This window comes from Plutella xylostella, chromosome 5 (genome assembly GCF_932276165.1).
Source record: "Plutella xylostella chromosome 5, ilPluXylo3.1, whole genome shotgun sequence".
Classification (NCBI taxonomy): domain Eukaryota; kingdom Metazoa; phylum Arthropoda; class Insecta; order Lepidoptera; family Plutellidae; genus Plutella; species Plutella xylostella.
In genome coordinates, this window is record NC_063985.1 from 3,025,883 (window position 1) to 3,038,934 (window position 13,052).

At 40.7% G+C, this 13,052-nt stretch overlaps 2 protein-coding genes across 4 annotated transcripts in view; one reads left to right on the forward strand and one right to left on the reverse strand.

Annotated features, from left to right (window-relative positions):
* The window catches only part of LOC105391526 (ADP-ribosylation factor 6), a 31,728-nt gene extending 25,212 nt beyond the window's left edge, over nucleotides 1–6,516 (forward strand). For 2 of the 3 annotated variants that reach the window (XM_048633112.1, XM_048633110.1), the window contains exons 5-7: nucleotides 1,829–1,975; nucleotides 3,347–3,529; nucleotides 4,734–6,516. In XM_048633112.1, coding sequence (XP_048489069.1) covers nucleotides 1,829–1,975; nucleotides 3,347–3,489 — 290 coding nt within the window. In that variant the 3' untranslated portion in view covers nucleotides 3,490–3,529; nucleotides 4,734–6,516. Of the gene's footprint in view, nucleotides 1–1,828; nucleotides 1,976–3,346; nucleotides 3,530–4,023; nucleotides 4,053–4,733 lie in introns of those variants that run through there. The other variant, XM_048633111.1, reaches the window with a different exon arrangement.
* Nucleotides 6,517–6,714: 198 nt separating this feature from the next.
* Nucleotides 6,715–12,694, reverse strand: LOC105391536. The gene is made up of 7 exons (XM_038113038.2): nucleotides 12,157–12,694; nucleotides 9,690–9,791; nucleotides 8,571–8,712; nucleotides 8,011–8,100; nucleotides 7,459–7,591; nucleotides 7,049–7,247; nucleotides 6,715–6,819 (listed from the first exon to the last, which is right to left on the reverse strand). The coding sequence occupies exons 1-6, from the start codon at nucleotides 12,370–12,372 to the stop codon at nucleotides 7,079–7,081; spliced, it is 852 nt and encodes a 283-aa protein (XP_037968966.2). The 5' UTR covers nucleotides 12,373–12,694; the 3' UTR covers nucleotides 6,715–6,819; nucleotides 7,049–7,078.
* Nucleotides 12,695–13,052: the final 358 nt, after the last annotated feature.

A 13,052-nucleotide genomic window follows, 5' to 3' on the forward strand; every position in this document is an offset into this window, starting at 1 on the left:
ACCCACTCGGATGTGCGCGCCACTTTGATGTTTTCATTCTCTTCTTCTATCTGCTCCTCTTCCGAATCATTTTCTAGATCGGCAACCTTGGCTGCAGCCAATTCGACATCAAACATAGCTGCCTCAGCTTTAGCTATGGCCGCCTCTTTTCGTCGCTCGAGAAGTTCCAATCGAGCTTGCGCCAATTCTCTTCGCCGTGCTCGAGAAGCAGTGGAGTGCGATGAACGTGGAAGACGTGATCTTCCCTGATTTGTTGATGTTGACTCGACACTATCTATTGCAGCGCTGACTGCGGCGGTGGGGGCAACGGCAGTTGTGACACCGGCAACGACTATAGGGGAGGGTGGCAACAATGGAGAGTGCAGCGTCTCCGTCGTCAGCTCTGACGGCGGTTGTGGACCTGGTGTACCTCCTGTGGTTGCACCCAATGCCGATGCGTACTCCGTTGCATCTGCAGACCTCGTCGTGGAGACGGCAGATTTCTCGTCCGTAGTCCTCTGCACTGCGTACGACTTCTGAGACCTCGTTGCAGGCATCTTCTTTTCTTCCAATCCGGATGCACGAATGACCATAAATGTAAGGTCACTTCACGAACGAATGCCGGTTCGACTATAACTATCCGGCTCGAAGGACCATAAATGTGAGCCCCTTCGACACGACTCACAACTATAACGAATTCCGGATGGTACGAACTTAAAAGAAAACACCAGTATTACTATCACTATTCACTTCGAGGATCTCTGGAGATGTTCACTATTCGAGCTTGATGTTTACTGTTTGAATGTTACTATTAAACTGAACTTAATGTGTGCCGGACACCTCGCTTTATATAGGCCGGCGAGCGATCTTCCCGAAAGTGCCAGAGATACCCGAGGTCACACTATTTATTATTATTATTACTAAGTAGGTATAAACAATCCATACTTATCTACTAACTATAAGTACCTAACTTAGCATCTAGAAAGTTCGCGGACGTTGTGGAACATTCCCTAACTATTGTTCTAGAAGCTTCTAGACTATTGTAGATCTATTGAATCCATACTAATCCTTCTAGAACTTTATCGAAACTACTGGAAAGTGATAGAATGTTCCAGAACCTTCGCGAGTTATCTACTCTCTCTATCGATTGTCGCGAACATGTTCTTTCTCAGGGTCTAGACCATATGTATACCAAATCCGTTCAGTAGTTTTGGCGTGAAAGAGTAACAGACAGACACAGTTACGTTCGCATTTATAATATTAGTTAGGATTAGGACTAACCTTTTGCGTCCCGTAGTCGCGATATTGCACGAAAAACAATAGATTTTATATTGTGTCTGAATTCACGGAATTCAACCGATTAAAACCAGCTGTCTCTATTGTTGTTTATAAATATCGAACTTGCCTATAATTTATTATGCATACTCTCAATTTCAATTGTAACCCCATACTCTCACTATGTAATCAAAAATATTTTGGGAACTTTTAAAGATCTAAGGAATATGGAAGACAGCGGGAAGCAAAGATCTAAGCATACAAGTATATTATAAAGAAGTGATTATTATTATGTAAAGGTAGTGATTTTTTGTTGTCCGTGTCGCCGTGTACAAATTGTGTAATTTCTTGATAGAACACCTGTTTTGACAGATAGATAAGATAAAATAATAATTAGCTATGTAGAGGCTACGGCTGACAGAGTTCTTGTGAGTATCCCCCGTTAGGGGTTATGCATTATAAATAAATAAATAGTTTAATTCGATGTAGAATAGTAAAAAAATTCAGATCCAATAATATCTCTCCATCACTCGGCAACATATCAACTCACAAACATTTATCTCTCTTCTTCCAGGCACCCAAGGCCTAATATTCGTGGTGGACTGCGCGGACCGCGACCGCATCGACGAGGCGCGGCAGGAGCTGCACCGCATCATCAACGACCGCGAGATGCGCGACGCCATCATACTCATATTCGCTAATAAGCAGGACCTGCCTGACGGTAAGAGAGTATTGTCTATACTTCGTTCATTATCAACGACGCCATCATACTCATATTCGCTAATAAACAGTGACGGTAAGAGTCTGTTCTTTATGCTTTGTTTGGTTTGCACGAGCTACTTGGGATATGATAGTACCCCCGGCCGATCATTGGCCAATGAACAGCTGGGAATGGGGAAAATAGCCAAGTGAAGCTTTGGCAGCACCAGCGAGTGTGCCTTTCTGGTTCTGACGAATTACATTGTTGGCGAGAAAAAATGGCGACTGAACCAACCAATTAGAACTGGGGAATTAGGCACAGTCGCCTAAGGCGCCATCTGTAATTAGCGTTTAGTTTTTCTCCCATTGAACGAGTGGTCGGCCGAGGACAATATTCGTGGTGGACTGCGCGGACCGCGACCGCATCGACGAGGCGCGGCAGGAGTTGCACCGCATCATCAACGACCGCGAGATGCGCGTAAGAGTGTATTCTATGCTTCGTTTGACTCCGGGAGGGCCAGTTAGGACTGCAGATTGTTGCGCATAATTTGCCTAAGATTCTTATCACCAAACCTATCACATAAACTTATGCTCACACATTTTTTTCGCCGTTCCCAAACGGGCGCTTTGAACTAAGTATGTGCACTGAGTACAGATTAACCCTCTTATTCATAGAAAATTTATTAACTATTGAACTGTCCCTGTCTGTCAAAGAACATTTTTTTCTGAGTTACAGAGGGACAAAACAGTTCAATAGCTAAAACGCCCTATAACTTTTAAGGGCCCCTGTGGCGCCCTATACCTTTTAACTTTTATAAATAAGGGCCTAAGATTTTTGTATGAGCAGGTATCCGTGGTAGAGGGCGCCACAAGCGTATTATTGTATTCATATAAATAATTAGGTACCTGGTTAGAAGAATCCAGAAATATGTTCTGTCGTTATTTAACATCTATCACAAGTAATGAATTTCGCGATACATATCACGAAATAATTGAGGTTATTATTCTATTCAACTTGCTTAGAAACAGTAGATCGCTTACTAGAACCTAAATAATACACTCAACACAATAATGTTTAGTACCATAGGTTATCAACTTATCATAGCACCAACTAGTCAATTTTATTATACAAGTATGGCTCGCAAGTCTGTAAAGGGCGAATGATTTGTAAACTTGGTCACGACTTCACATGTGCGGTATCTTAAACCTCGCTGGTTAAAACCAGCTATTTGCATCATAATTAACCATTCAGCTTCCTTTTCCATGTATTATGTGAGCACCCCAGCTAGACTCTACGCAAAAACGTCTTCGATTTTCTTATTCAATTATTTTTCGATATTCAATCCAGCTACCAAAACGTGTGTGTTAATCACAAACCGTCTCCCCATTCCAGCGATGAAACCGCACGAGATCCAAGAGAAGCTCGGGCTGACGCGCATCCGGGACCGCAACTGGTACGTGCAGCCGTCGTGCGCCACCTCCGGCGACGGGCTCTACGAGGGGCTGACGTGGCTCACCAGCAACCACAAGTTATGAGCTGCGGAGTAGGCGGGTCGCGCCGCCAGAATGCACCACGGTAATTGCACCTTCTGTCTTAGTTAGGGGGCAGAGAAACCTGACCCCACTCAGAAACATTGTTACTATGAGAGCCGGGTCAGGTTTCTCCGCTCCTGACCGTACTAAGGGCATAGATTAATTAAACATGAGTGTAGGAGTGTTGCATAGGAGTAGTGTGTAAGAGTATAGGAGACGGGCTGTATGGGGGGTGACCTTGCTCACCAGCAACCACAAGTTATGAGCTGCGGAGTAGGCGGGTCGCGCCGCCAGAATGCACCACGGTAAGTTGTTAGGCTTTTTGTCGTTTGTAATAAGTGTTTTAAGTAGTGGATCCTTATGTCTTAGGTGGTATTCTGAGTGTGGTTATCCTTTATACCTACCGTTTATATTAAGAGTGTTGCATGTAGTAGTAGTAGTGTTGCGTAGTAGTGCGTAAGAGTATAGGAGACGGGGTGTACGAGGGGCTGACGTGGCTCACCAGCAACCACAAGTTATGAGCTGCGGAGTAGGCGGGTCGCGCCGCCAGAATGCACCACGGTAAGTTGCAGCTTGTGACTTAGGTAGGGGGCAGAGAAACCTGACCTGTTTGAAGTATTGTTACTATGAGAGAAGGGTCAGGTTTCTCTACTCCTAACCTTACTCAGGGCATAAATTAACATTAGGGTAGGAGTAGCGTGTAAGAGTATAGCAGACGGGCTGTACGAGGGCCTCACGTGGCTCACCAGCAACCACAAGTTATGAGCTGCGGAGTAGGCGGGTCGCGCCGCCAGAATGCACCACGGTAGTTCCTCCTTGTGTCTTAGGTAGTAAGTAGTAGTAGTAACATTAGTGTAGAGCTGGGTATCCACTAGAGCACTAGAGGCTTAAGTCAGGTCGAGCAGCTCCAACTTGAAGCAAACAGCCTCAGACTGAGGCTGCTCACTCTGAGGGAAAGGTTCGAGGCGAATCGCCGCTCGACACGAGTCTGCCTCTAGTGGAAACCCAGCTTAGGAATAGTGTGCAAGAGTATAAGACATGGAATCTATTATCTACAAATGGGTCGCCAGAACACAACACGGCAATTTGCACCTTATACCTTGCTGGGTTCGCTGCACAGATGTAAAGCGGGCGACTTAGATCATTAACGTGGGTCTCTTAAGCTTTTTAGCATAATACCACCTTACAACTCCATCCTAACAAGCACAGCGACAATTTTATTAATTTTCTTTTGTTTTCACTTCCAGGTGAGGATAACGATGCCATTTAAGTTAAGTAAGCTGCGCCTGCGACGGTTATAGTAATATTGATGTGAACCAGTGTCCAGTGCCGCGCAACAGTGCTCAGACTAGAACATTCGCGAGTGTCACACAAACAAACACTATCTCAGTTACATAGTTACAGTGAACAAGCTTATTGTCACACCAACGAGAAATCAATTCCATTATTTAAATTAGAAGGTTCGTTGTATCGAAATGTTTGATTATGATTTTTTATGTTATTTAAAAATGCTGATTACTTAGAGAGTAAATGATTTTTTTTATAATTAATTTAATGTTTACCTCCATTGTATGATAATAGGGTAGAAATTTGAAGTTTTTAATACAATTTATAGTAATATAGCGAGACTCGAGGAGTGGTATGTGTGAATGCAATATAGTAATTGTAATAAGTTATAGGTAACGCACGCCCATGCATAGCTCAACCGAGCATCGATAACCGTTGGTTCTTGTAAACATGTACATAATTAACCTCTATGTATGTACATAACGTTTATTTGTGGCAATAGGACCCTGCGCTAATGCTAGCATAGTATCCTTACCTATTGTGACTAATTTCCTCCTAATTGCCATCCTTCCTAATTGTAATCCAAAACGTAAATATTATATAAATGTGCAGAAACCGTTGTCCACGATAAACCTAATTAAATTTATAGAATATTATTAGGATCCATTAGATGTTGATTGTTTTATGCGACAAGAGAAAATGGGTTCAAACAGCGTTAGCTTTACAAAATATATAGCTTTCAGCTTTAGATGTGGTACTGAGTGATGGGATGAGAATGATATTGGGACCATCTCATTTTGTTAAGGTTATTTGAGCTACAGCCGTACCGCTAGATGCCGATAAAGCAAACTGCAAAAACTCTGTTTTCATAACGATTATTGTAAGGTTACTGCAGTTTGCGGTTCAACGCCTCTAGTGGCATAAGTCTGTACTAACGTATTATGATTATTGTTTTCAGTTTTTGTCGAAAAGTAATTCTTGCCTTATTTTCGATGTGAACCGTACATTTTAAATTGAATCAATCACGGAAGGGCAACGCTGGTGTTGTCTCCTGCGATTGTGACTGAACAAAAACGAAATATTTTCCTACTCATTTATTAATTGTAACTTCTTTTCATTTGTGATATTTTGTTTCTGTTACATTTATTCAATAGGAATCAATATTTTTTGTCTATTTACTATATATTTTATCTTATCAGCGCCTTAAAAGATGTGTAATGTTGCTTTGAATTTGATTTATATACGGACATGTGTCTTAAAATGAATTGGAGATTAGGTATGTAAAATGTAAAAAGCTAGTATAATATTTCAAATTCACGTTAGAAATACCTACAGATGAATTTGAAAAGTTATGTAAGTTTATAAATGTCAATTTGGTGTGAAACGAGTATTGAGTACGCCTGGCTATCATGATAAAGCATACTTAAATTAATACCTTTTTATTAATTACTATGAATCACAAACAAAAAGGCATGACAATATTATAGAAGTGTATGTAATGTATGCCAAGAGGCAAATTCCACGGTTGCAAAATTTAAGTGCAATTAATTTTTACTAGAAATTTTCTGCACGCGAGATGTAAAAATGATTTTTATAATTTATTTTTGAAATTATTATTTCGCCTTAAAAGAGTATTGGTTTGTTTTTGTATAGTGTATTTGTTTATGGGAACGTGTGGGAAATGATTACAGTCAGCTGTATAATATTGTAGAAAAGTTATTCAATATAAATTCACACTATAAACTATGTTTCATTTATCTTTCGAAAACTAATATTACTTGCGTACGCTAGTCTAGTTCATTATACTTCAATAGCTAGCGAGCCGTGTAGAACCACAATTTAGGATTATTAATATTACATTTTTAAACAGGTATCCAGGAGACAGGGTATCTATTATAGATATCGTGTGTTAACTATCTCGGATAAAATGAAACAATTATATCCTCAAACTCGTTTATTAGACAGAAATACTTAAATCGCTCTAGAATATTTCAAATTTAGTACTTCGCTCCTTTCATCTTACCTGCAACAATTTCTTCTTTCAGCCTGTAAACAAAATACTCTAGTTACAAAGTAGGAAACCAATCTCATTACTATTCAGAGCTCGACGATTATGAGATTCTAGTTTCTTTAAACTACGGATAGTAGTTTCCAAGCATTTATGCATGTATACCTAATAGGTCTCAAATGTGGAGCAACCCCACACATCAGTTGAGTTTTAGCTGTTTGAATGAGCCATTGCTTTGCTGCACTACTAAAACAAAACTCTACTTACCATCCATCAAACCCGCCCATCCACCTGCAACTACATAAGCACAGAAGGGTCACACGACATTGCAGTAGTCACGCTGAGAGCATCGTCCACGCGCGGCGGCAGAATGACCTGCAGCTCCTCACTCCGTTGCACCTCGTCCTCGGGCACCGGGTCTTCCGAGTGGACTTGCTGGTCGTATTCTTCGTTCACTGATACTCCGCTGTGGGGAGATGGAAAGGTTGGCATTTGTCAGGCGATATTGGCAATAGTGACGGGAATGAAGTGGAGTGAACTGGAGTGATCGATTAAATTACGCTACCGCTGGGATTCTTCTCAAACCCTTGAAGAACAATGACACCACGTGGATGTACCTACCAAGGTAAGTACCCCTACCTACTCATGTAATGTTTATAATAAAGAACAATACACACTCAAGCTGATCGCCAGTTTTGGCCGCAGCCAGCACGGAAGTGTAAAGACGAGCTCTCGCCACGTGCAGCCTCTTGCCCGCTGGAATATCTTCGTGGCGACGAGACATAGACACCGGGGGCAGGGTGGAACATACTGGAAATAATGAGATAACAGAGGTTGAAGGGTTAGGAGTTTTGAGCGTTTACCTATCGGTATCGTACCAAATAATGGAGAGGCGTCGGCAATGCCGATGAAGTGAAGTAACTTGTGTGAATTTCTTTACAAATAATACTGAATATGTTACGTTGCACGATGCCGAAAGGTGGACGCTTTTACCTTTTGTTTTGTTGTTGTCGTTTTTTGGGAGAAGCCTATTTCCAGCAGTGAACGCTTCAAACGTAGTAATATGGACCCTTTGTCAAAGCTCACCCGTAAGCTGATTTCGCTAATAAATAGTTAAGTAATAATAAAGTTACAAACAAGTTTTTTTTGGCCTAGTTAGGTAGGTACATAAGTATTAAAGGTAAGTCATCGATTGTTGTAAGGTAGGTGTTGTAAATAAGTGGACTAACAGTCAGTTTCCTTTGCACCTTCTTTTTCTTTTGCCGAGGGAGTTTCTTTAGCTGGTTTCGGCGCCAGTTTATGAGTGTCGTGACGGTGCTCTGGAAATATGGACGTGTAGGTAAATAAATTAGAAAACTAATTATGTAAATTATTAATAAGCTAACAAAGTACAATTTCATATCAAATATAAAGTAAGTGTAATGCACAATTGCACAGCGAAAGCATAAAATATTACACGGGTCACATAATATCATAGCACTCGCTGCCGGGTCCTAGAAAGATGCGTTGTTTCAATGGCTAAAGGACGTGTTTGCTGGTTTTGAGTGGATCGGATTAGACGCGAGATTATGCTGCAAGCCTTCAATGCTTAATATAGGTTAGGCGCCGGGAGCATTGTACGAGAGTCAGCGCGACGCCAACGTAGCGCCTTCTCGACGCCGCCGCCGCTGTGTCGACTACTTATAGCCATGGGCGGAGCGCCATACCCATCGATAAAAAGTAGCATAAGTAACACATTCTATTGAACTCCCTTTACCCTTATAGATATAAGCTACAAAAGCTACGCTACCAGCCCGGCGCTCCGTGGACGGCTGCGGCGGCGCCTCGCAGACCTCCCTGAAGATGCTCTCGAGGTCCTCAGCCCGGGCGCGGCGCAGGCGCGGCACCCGGCGCAGCTCCGGCCGGTGCAGGCAGCGGAACGAGTTGCGGTGCTATATACGGGAGGACATGAGGTAAGCTAAGTGATTGGTTAGTTGGTAATTTTGCTACTGAACCGTTTTTTCCTTAGCCAATCTCACGGGAAAGGTTCAGTAGCAAAATGTGAAATTCGCGATTTCTCGCGAATCGCAAGAATTTGTGCTTAGGGCTTGTACCCAAAACTGCAAAGTAATCAAAGCATTTGCCCTGAAAAACTTTTAAAACAATCGCAGATTTTTGCGATGCGACGTCTCCACGCAGTTTAGTGTACAATTACAATCGTCAATACCTTAGTTAGGTGTCCTCCTCTACTTAATAAATAGGATCCGATAGGTAGCTTGACATACTGCTTTTTAGGTCGTCCGCATCATTATTATTATTTCTACTATTGAAGAGATCCCGCCAGAGCTTGAAAAGCTAAAAGTAATTACGTAACTAGAGGAACACATCAGTGCGGGAAAGGTCGTAAGTTGTAAGGAAAGTGCGTTAATCAGAGCAGAAAATAATTTCTAAAGCAATCTTGAGTCTGCAGTAGCACGGTAGCACTCACCAACACTGCGTGTAATTTGTTCCGTACTCTATTACTAGCAAGCGACGATGCACTGCGAATTCAGCATCACTTTGAAAATGCTTCGTTGGCATCCTTGGGCTATACTTATGCGTCCATATAGAAGCCACCCTTGGAATTTTGTCAGAAGACATGAATAGACCTTATAGAGACGATAGTAAACTATCTCATAGGTGGGATTACTTAGGTAGGGATGGCAAGTCCGTTTTATTTACTATTAAAAACCGAGCTCAGCTTCAGCTGAACTGAATTTTATAAAACTGTAACATACGTAAGTAAATAAATAATTTACACGAATTTTCAAAGGTGTTTAGAATAATTCACTTTCTTCATCATCATCTGCTTTCGCCTTAATAAACCTTCAATTTTTGCAACACCCTGTACTTATAGGTGTTAAAAAGGCCGTGGTATGGTAATACGAACCGTGAACAGGCTGTTGCCAGGGTTCTTCTCGTTGATCCTCAGCAGGCTTTCGTTCCTCACGGAGATGGCCGACAAACCGCTCCTCACCAGCTCTTCGTTGATCTAAAACACACAGCACATTCAAATTAGATAAGTATACTTAATATACTTACAAAAATAAAATTTATACTTAAATAAGACGGCAGGTAGTGCAAGTGATAGGTGTAGGCCGCAGTTGCTCAATAATATTACTTTTTACAGGTCAAAAACCTGTGTCCCCTAGTTGGCATACTTACCTATTTTTTTATATAAAGGTCTACCTACCTAATTTATGACCTTAAAATAAATCCGCATAAGTAACATACTTGGCATAACTTGAAACTGACTTTACTTTTTAAATTTTAAATTGTTCTTGTAAACTCATTTTCACGATATGAGTTTGAACGAAGTCAAGTAAGTATCTATACCTACCTTGTATTTAGTGAACTCCCGTGTGGTTACTATATCGCGTTATTAAATTCCAAGACCGTATTTGTTCTTGTTTCAAGTCACTATATCAGGAAACAACTTTTAAGTTGGGTTAGAAGTTTTGACAGCGTTCAAAGCCACCCAGTAACTTATAAATACCCATAACTTCAATAATACCGAAGATAGCTCGTTCGAACTAGTGTTTCAATAAAATATAGTTTCGCTCTGTGACCCTGATCCTATGACGTCACGATGTCTAGTTTCAATAGTCGGGAAAAGCCACGTGTAAGCCTTAGCTTGGCGTTATTTATTAAACATTGGGAAAATTTTCGGATTTTCTTAGGTGTTTCCAAAGAGGCTTAGGGGGGATTTTCGGCGGTCGCACAGTGCGCAAAGCTTTCACTTCAGCTACCAGTGACTTATTTGCTGGCTACAAGCTCTCTCTTAAATGTAATGATTAGCGACAAATTTCCGTACTCACCTTTAATATACAAAAGAACAAGGGTGGTTTTAGGTATTAAAGTTGAATTATGTGTACCTAAGTATCTGTCTATATGCGACTTTCTGTAGCCTGCATTAGTATCCAGTCCAGTAAGTATTTTGGGGTTTTAAATGTAGATACATAGTAAAACATTTACCTAAGTCCATAGTTAGCAAGTCTTAAATTACGAAGCAAAATAAATACCTCAAATTTGTTTCTATAACTTTCTAACAGCTTACAGATCTGTAACTTCTTCAAACCTTTGAAATAAATAAGAAACCCAGCCATATTCGGATCGCATTCGTCAAACTTTATAACACCACTGATCCAGGATACTTCTCCGAGCGTTCAAGTTTCTTAACGCCCAATCAATCACGCATTATTCAACCAGTAGCGGTGAGCCGTTTAAGCTAGAATATTCCCTGCGGGTGTACAGTTTGATGGATTTCTTCTTAGATGAATAATATAAAAACAAGATGGTATGTCACATACAAAAACAAAGCAAAAAGTGTCAGTTTTTTTTTACGGTAAACCGTTTTAAGGTCAACCTAATGACAATTTGTACCAAAGAATAAAGTCACAAATCGTCTAAACGAACTAAGAAGAAGAAAAGCTTAGTGGTAGAAGTGGCGTGTTTTTTGTCAAGACGTTTATTTTGCACTGACACTCCATCTAGTTCGTATATTCTTTATCTAAGGATTTCTTCCCACTAGAATCTACCGCGTTAGCGTTTATTTACATCGACTTTGAATTGTTCAGTTCCTGTCTTATTTTTATTTTTAGAGCGACAAATTGAACTTTATTGGATAAGCTATACTTAGAACTCGTTTATCAAATCAAAAGTGAGATATATATGCGGTAGATGGGTGCACCTACGAATGTGATCGGTTGGAAAATATCATATTATTATGATTGAAAATGTATATATTGCGTTCCATTTTCTAGAGTCTCATCATTCATATTTAAACGCCCTATTCCATCTAAGACCCGTAAATAAAACTATGAAAACAAGTTTAGCATTACATTATTATATGTACTTATGTTTGTTTTGAAGCTATAAATCTAGAAGCTAACGAAATTGAAACTTAGCTTCTCAGGAAATTATTGTCTAAAGGATCATTCAGTTCAGAACGGTCAGGAAAAACATACTAAAAATATATAAAACAAGGGGTTCTCCAGGTATAGTGTGTTATGTGTTATGGTCAGAAAAGTGTGTTATGATGTGAAGATGATGACGTCTGTTAACGCCAAAAGTATGAGGTGAAGTGGCTTACAAGGTGTTCCAGCTGTTTATCGCTATTATATACATCCTAGGTCACAAATCGTATCACTGAATTGGAATGAATTGCTAGGATAGGAATAGGTAACCCTTACCCGAATAGGCAGTTCAGACCATGGGGATATGCACAAAGGTTCCGTTCGAAAGAGCAAGGTGCACGTACCTAGACCGCCACAGATAATAAAATAGAATACCCTTATCCGACCCGAATAGGCAGTTCAGATCTCGAGAGAGAATAATAGAGAATAGAATACCCTTACCTGAAGTTCCTTGCCCTCACAGCAGGGTATGAGCGGAGGTAATTCATCCTTGAGTGTGGAGTTCCGTCCTGCCGCCACGTTGTCTCCGCTTGCCACTGGGTTCATCACCTTCAGGGATCCATTCGAAGACCTCTTCTCTTCGGAATGACCAGCCGGATCCATTGCCAGATTGGTTTTCCCAACGACGGTAGTGACACTGGCAGAGAACAGCGTCATTACGACAGTATATAGTAACTTGTGGTTGTGTAAGTATAAATGTATTTATTTATTTTGCAATTTTGCGGTAAATTTTCTATGATTGCGTCTATCAAATGTATTTTTTTACTATATTTGGTCACATTTTGGATGGCAGTTGCAGCTGGTTTGATGTGTCGATTTTTAAATTTTGTCGATGGATGTAGCATGCTCCTTGATTTTGTCGATGGAGAATGGCTACCAAGCTTAGAATAAGTAAAATTATACTCGCACATCCTATATAGGATGGGCAAGGAACACAAGTATACTTACGCGATAATCGGTATTGCACCGATCGCGTTAGAAACGTATTTGTTCCTTGGTTATGTTGTAGTAGTTATGACCTCAAGATCTCAACGAGATAGTCGTGGTTGCTTTTCCGAAGTTTCGGAGCGCGACGCTAACTAACGGCTCTATCTCGTCTCGTTGTATCCGTTCGTTCGTCCATTTAGAGAGTTTACATAATTCAAATTCTTTGGCAGAGACGTGTGTGAATAATTTGAAGATAATATAGATCTCCCAAAGGTAATAACCCACAACACGTGCATGTTTAAATATAAACCGTTGAACGTGATTCCGCCTGGATCTTTATTCTCCTTATCGTGAACTAAGCTCATTGAGGAAAAGGGAAAATGGAGTATGTTTTAAGGAGGTACTTTCAT